Source organism: Homalodisca vitripennis, chromosome 6 (assembly GCF_021130785.1).
Source record: "Homalodisca vitripennis isolate AUS2020 chromosome 6, UT_GWSS_2.1, whole genome shotgun sequence".
In the NCBI taxonomy this organism is placed as follows: domain Eukaryota; kingdom Metazoa; phylum Arthropoda; class Insecta; order Hemiptera; family Cicadellidae; genus Homalodisca; species Homalodisca vitripennis.
Window position 1 is genome coordinate 97,200,189 of NC_060212.1, and position 12,804 is coordinate 97,212,992.

Genomic DNA, 12,804 nt, shown 5'->3' on the forward strand with positions numbered 1-12,804 from the left:
TATACGACTCGCATCACTGTGAGTCTGCTGCATATATTTGCAGCAGTATATCGATCACTAAAACATGTTGTCATACTTTGTGTATAAAAAAGTGTAGATAGATTAACAGATTTTAATTCTTTTATCAGTAATATTTTGCTTTCAGTTTTTATTTGTTTTGATTTTTTCCAAGTATTGAAACAGGCTACTATGTATTACAATTGCTTGGTTTGCTGAACATGAAATATACAGTAAGGTAAGATTATTGTTGTCAAAAGGGTTTATTCAATATATGCACATATTTCTCAGGTTAATTAGCAAAATATACCCTAAAATATTGCTTTGTAAAGATGTTGTTTTTTGTAATGGTTGTCAAAAAAGGTCACTGATTTTTTTGTTTTTGAGAAAAGCACATCAGCAGTAGACGCCATCTCTTGTAATCGTTCAATTTTTATACTAAATTCGAGTATTCAGAAGATGCAAGACAAGTTTTTGATATCTTCTGGAACTTTCTGGGTCTGGTTGTAAATTCCAAACACCTCAATATATTGCACATAAAGGCCTATAATTATTTTAACTAACTGATCCGTTTACTTGTAACTTTTACCAAATAAATATTAGCTTTTTACTAAATTTTTAAACTTACTATTGTATTTTGATCAGTATTTGTGATCATATTTTCACACTCACATTATTTATAAATAAAAGTAACTTTAAAAAATTGTTGATTTTTATCGGTAACAGGATATGAAAAATTATTTTTTGGTATGGAAAAGTCAAGGAATTTCTTCAAGCGACTGTGCTAAATACTGGCTAAATACATGTAGAACAGAAAATACAAGCACATTTTGCAGATTTTCTAGAACATTGCAAACAATGAATTTCGATTTAGCACTAGTAAACCAACCCATAGTATAATTAGACTTATTTTATTAATTTAAGTAATGTTTTAATCACAATTGTAATTGTATAAATTGTTACTTGTTTGTTGCAGCTTCCAGTTGTTCTATTTCATGGATCTAAGTATGAGCGCCCCTTAATGTACAAAAAACTGAGAACTAAGGTAAAAATCAACGGAATGTCCATAGCCCCCATTATACTTACTTCGTACCAAGTGCCTCTCAAGGAAAATAAATTCATGTCTACATTCAGCTGGAGATACATCATCGTGGACGAAGGTCATGCTTTGAAAAACGCAAACACCCAACTTTCCAGGTTTGTAACTTAAAACAACCTTTTAATCCGATATAGGTAAGATTGCTCTTCCTATCCTACCAAACCTCTAAATGTGAATTTAAGTCACGTGCTTGTACAATGCTAACTGGTTCTGGCCTTTCGGGCTTAATTGTTTTTTTTAATATTGTTATTTTACAGAATGATTGTTGCAGAAATATGTTGCAGAATGATTTTACAGGTGTTTGAGAAATATACATAATGAATGTTAAAATTAAGGGCTTGTAACAACTGTTCCTTCTTAGAATACGTTTCATATTTATGACAAATATATTATTAAATAAAAAGGTTGGGGTATACCGCACCATGTGTCATGTAACAGAATTCACTGGGGTTGCATGCCAAATTTCAAGTCCATAGCTCATTTCATTCTTGCAGACAGACAGACAATCGTACAGTAAAGGGAAATTGTGTAAACATAATGAGTGGTAGGCTTCAATGACACTCTGCCATTTATCCCATGGTTGGAGATGCATCGTCATAGAACACATTCTTGTCTATGTACAATAGAAGATTGAAGTTTCATGCAAAATTTAAAGTCTACAGATGATATCTTTCTCGTATATCTTGCTACACGATACATATACATTTTTGTTTTTGAAGTTAGGTTTAATATCATGGGAATTGCACTAAACAACAGCATATGTAAATATCTGTACTGTCTTAATTTTGTTTATTGTGTACATTATAATTTACGAAAGTGCCATGAATGTGTCGAAATACCTAATTGTATTGATTTACTGCTTAAGGGAAGCAAATTGGATTACTTATTGTGCGAAAAATAAATCAATAACTATTCTTTTATCATCTACACAGTGTGCATAGGTGGTATACTCATAGAGGTATACAACGGTCTATGTGTATAATGCTGTCGCCAGTACAGATAAAGCTCTTTTTTTATATTTGCTTGCAAAGTTTCTTCAGTTCTTTAAGGGTTAATATAGACTTTCAACTCTATTATCGTTTTCTTTTTGCTCTACGAATAAAAACGTCACACCTTAAAATTAATATGATTGTACACAGTTTGTTTACAAATTTATTATTTCTCGTTACTATCATGACTAACCATAAGATCAATGTAAAAATATTCACTAATTATCAGCCAAATCCTACAGAGTGACATGCACCGTCATCAAACTAATGTTGGGTATATAGAAAAGAAGCTTTATGCAAACATTCAAGTCTACCTATAAGTTTGTTTTCGAGGTATTGTGCAGATATGTCTACTATTTTTGTTATTGATGTTATAATAAAAGTTTGATACATTAAAACTCTTGACTTATTTTTTGCATTTTAATCAAGATTTATGGTATACTCTGGTCTGTATACCATAAGTGAAAATTATGTTCGGACTGCATATTTTGGCTACTTTCAGTCAATTTAGAGATATGGATACTGTGGGGAAATAGTGCTAGAGTTCAGGAAATACTGGTGCTTCAAAAGAAAGCTGTTAGAATTGTTAGTAAGGCTGAGTATCTTGTGGTTTTCATTTTCATGCCTGTTTTCATTAACCAAGGAATACTTATAATTTAATTTATATTTGTTTGACTTATCTGTTTACATTTTAAATAATAACGACTTAATAAACCATACACAAACACATAATTATAACACACGAACCAGAAATAACATTTTAATTGAATATTGTCGACTGAGCAAATCTTTGAATAGTTATGTTATAATTGGCTTGAAGGTGTATAGCAAATTGAAACATTTGATAGAAAAATACCCTCTTAAAATTTATAAAAATAAACTTTATGAATGGCTGTTAAAAAACTCTTTATATAATATTGATGAGTTTTTTTTTCTATTAACAAAATAAACTTTTAATGATTGTTTTAAGATAAACTCATGATATAACTAGTATAATTTTCAACTAGACAATTAATGTCTTATATTGTTATATATATATATATATATATATATATATATATATAATATTTATGAATTATACTTGTTAAATATTATTTAGAGACAATGCTATTTAGTCTGTAGCTGAATTAGACTTTGTCAATGCATGTAACATGTTTTAAGACAAATAAACGAATTTATTATTATCTGTAGATGCCTGAGAGGGTTCAGGTCGGTAAACCGCCTGCTGTTGACTGGTACACCGCTCCAGAACAACCTCAAGGAGCTGTGGGCACTTCTCAACTTCCTGCTGCCTGAGGTGTTTGACGACCTGGCTGCGTTCCAGGCTCTGTTTGATATCGAGGCTGTCACGTCCACAGAGACGGGTCAGTCCATCCTACAGAAAGAGGCGGAAATGAACATCCTCTCCACCCTCCATCAGGTTCATAGCTCTTAATATTTTCCTCATATTTCTTGTTTTTACTGATGAAATACCATCGTAGTAAAATCATGCCTTTAGGTAAAAAAATAAGCTATTCCAAATACTCAATTATTTTGATTACATTTTCATCATTTGTACCTAAGTTGGAGTGGACTAAGGACCAAGCAGATCCAGAGATACTGTGAGAGATAATTATGGTTTGTTGATAATAATAGTTAATTGCTTAATTGGCGTATTCACAATGTGTACAATATTGCATGGCATGCGTCAATGTATTACATAAATGAGATAGTATAAATTAATTTAGTATTTACCTTAACAGTATAAGGTTCGGCACCCTCATCCAAACCCCGAACCAACTAAAACTCATGAAGAAGGAAACGTACAACAGAGTAATGGGCCTCTTGCACCAATAGGGGCTTAACTTGCTCTTAACACGTTAAAAACTCGGTTTTTTCTGGAATTTTTATTTATTTTTATTTGCCATAGACTTTTTCTGTTGTAATGACAAAAACCATAATCGGTTTTATTACGTTATTACTGGCGTAAATCAGTCATCTGACCTGAACAGCGGATTTATCACAGCTAATACTCAAGTCAGAAACGATCAAACAACTACAATACTTTTATGATTAATTTATAGAAATCAAAAGTCAATTTAGTATCCTTAGAAGTTCAGATAAACATGTTTTGGAGCAATGAGTAAGATTACAGTGTCATACACTGACATGCATGTGATCTCAGTGTGATATCATCTGTGCTCGTGGTGAATCAAGTTCATGATGTCACTGAGACAACATGTTGAGGGAGAAACTGTATGCAGGAAAGTAAACATTAAACTTACTGAACTTGCCCCCGAAACTTAAAAATAGATTGTTAGTATTTGCCATATTTTGTCAGATTTACATAAACAAGTTGTATTCATTTTGTGATATTTAACTTTAGATGTTGACACCGTTTTTGTTACGACGACTGAAGACCGATGTGGAGCTCAATTTGCCACCAAAGAAGGAAGTCTTGGTATTTTGCCCCATGACTGACCTACAGATGGAGTTGTACAGAGCCACTATTGACGGTGTCATTGAGTGTCTACTCAAGTCAGAGGTATTACATTGACACGTTTACTTTATTTAGATTCTATATATTTCAGTCATATTCAACAGTTTTATTAATCATATTAACCCTTCGCACGCCACTTATAAATCCATTAACTTTCCTATAGCGCGAAGCAAGACAAGTAAAAATTGTTTGTTTCTTTAAGTTTAAAGCTAATTTTTATCATAACTAAATTAATTATAAAAGGTAAAAGCATAAAACTGGGTATTTTACTTAAAATTAGTGTATTTATTGATTAAAAAAAGGACTATTTCAAACTAATCACAACACTACCAGACGATGAATGAGATATGTAGTAGATGCACACTCGCGACAACTGAGAAAGCAATAATACACGCCACGGATATGTTTGGTTATGGCTCTGTAGGAGACGCAGAACTGACGAGCAGACGGTTGGAGTTAGACTAAGGGCACTCTCTTCTCCCTGTTGCAGAGTGAAGATCGTTTATAAATACTTCCTTGTTAACCATAATAAGCACGGAGCTTGCACAGGGCATTTCGAAGGCCTTTTGTGAACTAAAAATCTGGTATCTGACCGTGTCTCAGACTTGACTCCTGGAATCTGGAGTAAAATCTGTGATTGCGTCAGATACCAGACTGTGCAATAAAAAGAAGGTGAACTCGAGCTTAACTCAACATTCCAATTTAATTAACCCTTCCTACTATAAGTACGATATGTGTAGAAAACTCGATTACCACACCATAAAGTATTCTTCATGCATTGAAAACGTCAAATAATTCTGATATTTTTAATGTTGTGTAATAGTGTAATGAAAAAGTCACCTCATGTAGTTGTCCCCCTCACTTTCTATTTTAATCAGAGTTTAACGGATGGTTATTTTCCTGAGGAAAAACTCTTGAGTTTTCCATGTTTTTAAAACAGGCTAAAAATACATGAACTACCAACAAATGCATACTTATATTGAAAGAAACAATCTTTTGAATCTCTCGCAATTTGCCTTTTGAAGAAGTAAATCCGCTATTCAAGCTTTGGACATAATGGTAAGGGACATCTCTCTGGCTTTTAAGGAAAAGCCTTTTGTTCAGGTCACGTTGTGAAACCTGAGGAAGGCTTTTCATTTGATGTGGACAATCTCACTATGAAACTGTCTTTTTATGATTTTGGGGAAATATAAATTTCATTTCTGAACTCTTACTTTTTGGTAGAAAACAAAAAGTTTGTATTGATGGTACATTTTTAGGATGTATTAAACCCCACAGTGGTTATCATTCATACAACACAAGTTGAGTTCAGTGTTAATAGATTTTAACAGATTAATCAAAGCTCGAAGTAGTCACTCAGCAATATCTGTAAAATTATATACATTAACATGTTATATAAAAAAATATAGGCCAAACTATTTTGTAAAAAAGTATGGCTTTTAGGCTTGAAATGAAATGAAATATGCCTTTATTCAAGAGGCGGAGTTAGGGCTATTTAGCCCTCTCTACCACTCAACCTCACTTCACTTCACTTTTTTATAACACTGATTTTCTTATACGTCACATCCTATGAGATTGACTAATTCTACCAACCGTGTATCTTCATGAAATAGTAATAACATTAAATTTATATTTACCAGAATTAGTTCTGTTAGCATTTTTAGCTATTAAAAAAACAAAACAAAATTAGAGACACACTTGACTATCGCTGTGAGAAAGCTATAAATGTGACTTTTTGATATAAAAATATAAACTATTTTGATTTTCTTTAATTTGATATAGAGGTAACTAAATCGTAAAGCATTGTTTTGCACCAGGAAAACTATTTGTTAATAATACAAAAATAATTAGAAAATTCTCTTAGGGACATTAATGTACTGAAAAGTACAATGACACAAGTATTTGATATTTCCCATAAGAGGTGGTTTATCAGTGGCAGATTCAAAGCATTACAGTATTCTATTTTGTATTTGTACTATTTTCGGGGTTTGAAATATCTAACTGAAAATTTTTACCAATGCACTCGTATTTGGATTTTTTATAACCTCTTTACAGAAAATGTGTTATTTGAATCTTTTTCCAATAGATATAAGTTAAATTTTAATGTTGTTAGCTGTGTTTAGTCATGATTTGAGTAGGGTACAATTAGACCTACAAACTGAGAAGGGATGTTTCCCAGTTTATATATAAATAAACAACAATTTTACTAATGCCATCTTTACTGTCGTAAAATAGACTGATACTTTATAAACATGTATAGATATTTATAGGCGCACAAAGCACAGATGTCATAATTCAAGCATGTTGTGTAAAATTGAAGGTGTAATATTTTGTGTTGTTTACTTTAACTTTTCAAAAGTTCAGCATCTGGGGTGAGTAATGATGATATTCAATTTGCAGTGAACATGCGAAAGTGTAAGATTTGAAACATGCCATTAAAACCCTTAATTATGTGACAAATAAAATAAGTCATTTTACGTAAAAGTGTGATCTTTATTTTTTAGAATAAAAAAGAAGAAGCTATTGAAAATCCTGATGGGACGAAAAAGAAGAGGAAATGTGCTGAGAAAAAAAGAGATTATAGTTTTAAAGATTTTGATTGGTTCGGTGAGAAACCTTCTCCAAAAGAAGAACAGTAAGTTTATATTTTCATTGTTAATAAATGATTAGTTGCAAACGATTAAGTAATCAAACACAAACTTCTAAATGTTTTAATGATCTAGTTCAGTGGTTCTCAACCTTTTCAACGCTGCCACCCCCTTTTTAGGTGGAGAATTTTGGCGACCCCCTTCTTGTAACATCGTAAAGTAAGCCTTTGTATGCAAAAAGACAGCAATAATTAGTTTTAAAAAACATAAAAAACACTATTCAAAACTATATAAAAACGTTAGTGAGCACTAATTTCTTAATAATTAATAAACGATCCGGTAATAAATGTAACGAAAGTTATTTTTAATCATTTTCAATTCTTCAATATCAAAGCAGGCAAAGACTGTGCGCAGTGTATTTACTGAACTGACGCGTGGTGTATTTAAAGCCGCGGAGACAGCCTGACATGGAGCTGCGCGCGCAGCCATCGTACGGCGCAATTCGTCCTCCGACAAGCCAGTGTGCCAGTCGACTGCCTGACGTCTTGAGAAATAGTGCGTACTTTGATCTTCGAATTGAACACTCAAGTTTTAGTATTAATAATGGATAAGTTTTTAAAAAGAGAAGCTTCATGTAGCAAAAGTAGTTCCGAAGTCTCAAAACCAAAATGCCGAAAGTATGATAATGCATATCTACAGTTTGGTTTTACTGAACTTGAAAACAAACCTCAGAGTGTTATTTGTAGTGAAGTTTTATCAATTGAAAGCATGAAACCTTCAAAAATGAAGCGTCATCTTGAAACTAAGCATTCTGCGCTGAAAAACAAACCAGTAGAGTTTTTCCAGAGAAAACTGCTGTCCCTTCGCAATCAACAGGTAAATATTTAAAGTCATACTGATGTTAGCAAAAATGCCCTCAAAGCTTCGTACAAGGTAGCGCTAAAGATTGCTAAAGTGGGGAAGCCACATACCATTGCTGAGGAATTATTCTTCCTGCCGCAATCGATATGGTTTCAAATATGATTAATCCTCAAGAAGCTGACAAGCTAATAAAAATCCCACTATCAAATGACACTGTGTCACGACAAATATCAGACATGGTGAAAGATGTTCAGAACCAGTTAAAGATGCAAATAAAAGAAAGCACGTTTTTTTTTCGATTCAATGCGACGAATCAACTGACATTGCTAACTGTGCTCAGTTTTTGTGTTTTATTAGGTATGATTGCGGTCACTCTATTAAGGAAAATGTATTATTTTGCAAATCTTTGCCAGACCATGCCACAGGTGAAAGTCTTTTTAAAGTGTTCATTGAGGCAACTGAACCATTTGAAATTGATTGGAATAAATGTGTTTCAATTTGTAGTGATGGTGCAAGAGCCCTTTCGGGTAAAAACAGCGGATTGATTGCCAGGTTGAAAACGTTAATGCCAAATGCAAACTGGGTGCATTGTTTTTTACATAAACAAGCTTTGGCAGCTAAAGGAATGCCGGATGACTTGCGTCAAGTTTTGGCTGAGGCTATCAAAGTTGTTAACTACGTCAAGAGTCGACCATTGCAGAGTAAATTACTTGAAAACTTATGTGAAGAGGTAGGAGCCCTGCACAAACATTTGCTATTCCACACCGAAGTGAGATGGCTGTCCCGGGGTAACGTGTTGAGTAGGCTGTTTTCATTGAGATCAGAAATGTTGCTTTTTTTAATGGACAGTAAACATGAACTTTCCCATTTTTTCAGCGATGAAAAATGGGTAATAAAGCTTGCTTACTTAGCTGATATTTTTTCTCATCTCAACATTTTGAACTCATCCCTACAAGGACCAGAAACAACTATTTTGTATGCTCAAGACCGAGTAAATGCATTTGTAAGAAAACTTACTCTTTGGAATACAAGAATAAAAGATGAAGACTTTGAAAATTTCCAACTTACACAAGAATTCAAGGAGTATGTCTCAAGTATTGGTGACACATCATCTCTCTCATTACTCATATCATCACATCTTGAAGCCTTGATAAAGCAGTTGAATGATTATATTCCTGTTAAAGATACAAGTGGATCTGTGTGGATAACAAAACCATTTTCCGAAAAAGCTGTTCAAAAAGCTGAATTGAATGCTGGCCTCCACGATGAACTGATAGATATATCAAGTGATCAGTCATTGAAACTAACTTTTGACGATGTTTGTCCCGACAAGTTTTGGCTAAGTATAAAGAAGGAACACCCAGAATTGACCAAAGTAGCATTGAAGATTTTGATACCTTTTTCTACTTCTTACAATTGTGAAAAAGGATTTTCCACAATGGTGAATTTAAAAACCAAATCAAGAAATCGTTTGGCACTGGAAAATGATATTATTTTATGTTTGACAAAAATCAACCCAGACATTCTACAGTTAGTTAATTCAAAGCAAGCTCAAGTTTCTCATTAAGTCATTCTGCTGGACTTTTACAAAAATGTATTTTTTGCAATGTATTTTGTGTAGTGTGCCTTTTTTAGAATAAACAAATTTTGTCTCACAACAATAAGGCCTACGTTACGATACAAGCGGCGCGGCAGGTACCATCATTTTTAGCAGTGATGTTGAGTCATTTAGAGCTCCATTTGTTCCTTTTTGTTAATTATAGTTGTATTTTAATAATAGTATTGATTAATTGTAAATTGATTAAATATACTTATTGTATTTAACAAGCGGACTCAACTCAGTTTCTAAATAAGTACATGGTCGCTTCATTTGATATTCGCCGGTCATATGGTATATATGGCCTGAGTTTTTTAGTTTTTTTTTTTTTTCATTTATCACCTATCTCGCGACCCCCCCAGACCCGTCCCGCGACCCCCAGGGGGGTCGCGACCCACCAGTTGAGAACCCCTGATCTAGTTGATAAGAATTAACAAGACCATTGGAGCACTGAATTTACACCTTTAACTGTCACTACATCGGGTGTATTTGTGTCCTGAGACGATTCAGCACCGAGAATTTTCCCACTTTTAGCAGTTTCATACATGATCGTAGAATATGTTATTAAAGTTTATCATCCAGAGCAAACAATAATATTCATCAAATGTTTTAACATTTTAAATGTCAATTTTTTTTTTACTTATGACAAGAAGCTAAGGAAACACCTTATTGCACTTAGTCCTAAACAGACTGCGCTTTCTTCTGTAGTGGGAGAATATTAAGGATGGGTGTGATTGGGGGTAAGGATCACCTTCTGTCGAGATCCATAAGGAAGGATAGTGGGCTCTATATCTCGGCCATGTTACCTTGGAAGAAGGGGTTCCAGCCTCCTCTAGTCAAGCGAGTACGGGAAGCTACACGTTCATGTTCAGGCTAGCAACACTAGCCTTTAAAATTAAGAGAGCTCCACCCACTCCATTAGTCTTCCTTTGCAGTAGATTAGACCTATTGATCTATCCTTTTACCCCAATATCAAGACATTTGCGGTTAGTGATGTGCCGCTCCTGGACATCCATAGGGTTGTCCAGATGAAAGTGACACCTCAGTTTGGCTGAACCCAGTGAAGGTTCAACTGGAAGAATAAGCCAGCCAGAAGAGACCTCTCTTAGGAGTTCAATGACGTGTTCATAATAAAGAGGGGTCTACACAAAAAATGTTTATACCAAATTGTGGTCTCGGTTTTGAATTTTGCACTGATTTCCGTGTTATTAGTAATTAAGTTCAAATTCTAAAAAATGTTATCACTATTTTAAACATTTGTCTGGAATAATTAGGTTTACAAACTTGATTCCAAGTTTATCATGTTTGAAATTAATAGAGTTCCAGATAACACGGTAAATCGGCTGTCACTGTGAAAACAAAACCACTGAAAACTTAAAAATTACATAACTTGAGACAACTTAGTTGTTCTCAAAACTGATATTGTAATAGTTTACAGTGGCTATTATCAATAAAAATAGAGTTGCATGACTCATCTTGAGTGTGGTGGTTAAAGTGTTAAACTACAGTAAAATTCTTTGTACGTGTGTAGGAAATTATTCATACCCACATTAATCTCCTAGGGAAAAATCCAACCATTATCTGTTAACAACCCAGAAATCCTTACCAAACGAAGGTACATATCGTGTTACCAATAACACGAGTCAGTCAAGATTTACAGTATGGAAGAAGCTTCGCAAATGTTGATATACTGTATGTTCTTGAAAACCAACTCTGGAATTTTATCACTTTCCATCCTGGCCTATCTAGTCAATGGTAATTCCAGTTACTCATACGCCTAGTGCAGTTCAAAAACTGGATTCTCCTTAGCTAGTCAGTAACCCTCTGAGTGTTTGGTGAGAATAGCTGATACATTTTAGTAATCAATGAATTATGTTGCAGGCCCCCCACTCCTGTGGTGGAGGACAGTGGTGTGGTGACGATGTTGCGTATGGCCAATCCGGAGATGCAGCTGCGGAAAATCGCCAACCACCCGTATTTGGTGCAGATGCCAGTGGAGGTTGTGGACGGGCAGAAACTGATGGTCAGCAGCGAGGACATTGTTACCAACAGCGGCAAGATGCTGACACTGAGTGCCATGCTCCTCAAACTGCGTGAGCGTGGCCACAAGGTAGGCAACAATAACACTCTACTGGATTTCCTATGTTCTCGATTGTTTGTTAGTGTAAATAAATACAGTAGTTATTTCAATAGGTTAGGATTTGTAACAAAACAACAATCAGGAGACAATAGACAATAATCTTTATTTGTACATTCTTCAAGAATTACAATAGCGTCAACATTTTACAAAATACATAGTGAGTATGGTTTAAATTTAATTATTTAGTGTGAGTCAATCTTTCAAATGTGGTTTTTAAGCTTCAAAGTTCCACTGGGTCCTCCAGTTTAAGAATTCGTCAATTGTATGAAAGGGGTGGTTCAGTAACCATCTTCTCAGCTCCCTCTTGATGGCATTGATCTCTTCTTGTGACTTGATGAATTCGGGTAGGATGTTGCAGAGCTTGGCACCTATGTATGATGGCTTCTCCGAATACAGAGCGGTTCTATGTGCTGGTAAAGTGAAATTTGCAGCCCAGCGGGTGTTGTATGTGTGCAGGTCTCTTCCCCTTGTCAAGTTGTTATTGTTTGCATACATTATTATTTGTAGTATGTACAGAGATACTATTTATTATAGTACTAGATATTATTTAATTGATCATTTTAATTGTTTTAATATTAAGTGTTAACATTGAAGCTTTCTAGTCACACTGATAGTACTATGTTGTTTTATCTTCCTCTTTTGTGCATTTTTATTTAATAAATTATGTATTTTATTTGATAAAATTTTAATTTCTATCACTAGATATAGATTAATATTTTTCTTCAGTCTACAAATTTGTTAATAATTTAATGGAAAACATTTTAGTGTAATCTAGCTTATATTAGTATTATAGTACATAAACACACAGTATTATAGTCATAAACATGCTTACTATGTTTATGACTATGTCTATTATACAATTTTGTATTTAATGACAATAAAGCTTCTTGACTCTTGTTTACAGTTAATATATTAAGCTCAATTAAAGCTTTTCGGCAAGTATCTCTGGGCTGTAAACCTGCAAGAAATCGGATGCCCTTTTTTCGTAGAATAAGAGGTCTTTGTAGATTTATTATACTGGAATACCCCCAAACTGGAGGACAATATCTAAGAT

General features: G+C 33.9%; 1 protein-coding gene across 1 annotated transcript in view; it reads left to right on the plus strand.

Annotated features, from left to right (window-relative positions):
• The window catches only part of LOC124365484 (lymphocyte-specific helicase-like), a 36,491-nt gene that overhangs the window by 9,790 nt on the left and 13,897 nt on the right, over positions 1–12,804 (plus strand). The window contains exons 6-10 of the mRNA XM_046821467.1: positions 974–1,194; positions 3,277–3,505; positions 4,451–4,609; positions 7,069–7,199; positions 11,492–11,720. Of these exons, the coding sequence (XP_046677423.1) occupies positions 974–1,194; positions 3,277–3,505; positions 4,451–4,609; positions 7,069–7,199; positions 11,492–11,720 (969 nt within the window). The remainder of the gene's footprint in view (positions 1–973; positions 1,195–3,276; positions 3,506–4,450; positions 4,610–7,068; positions 7,200–11,491; positions 11,721–12,804) is intronic.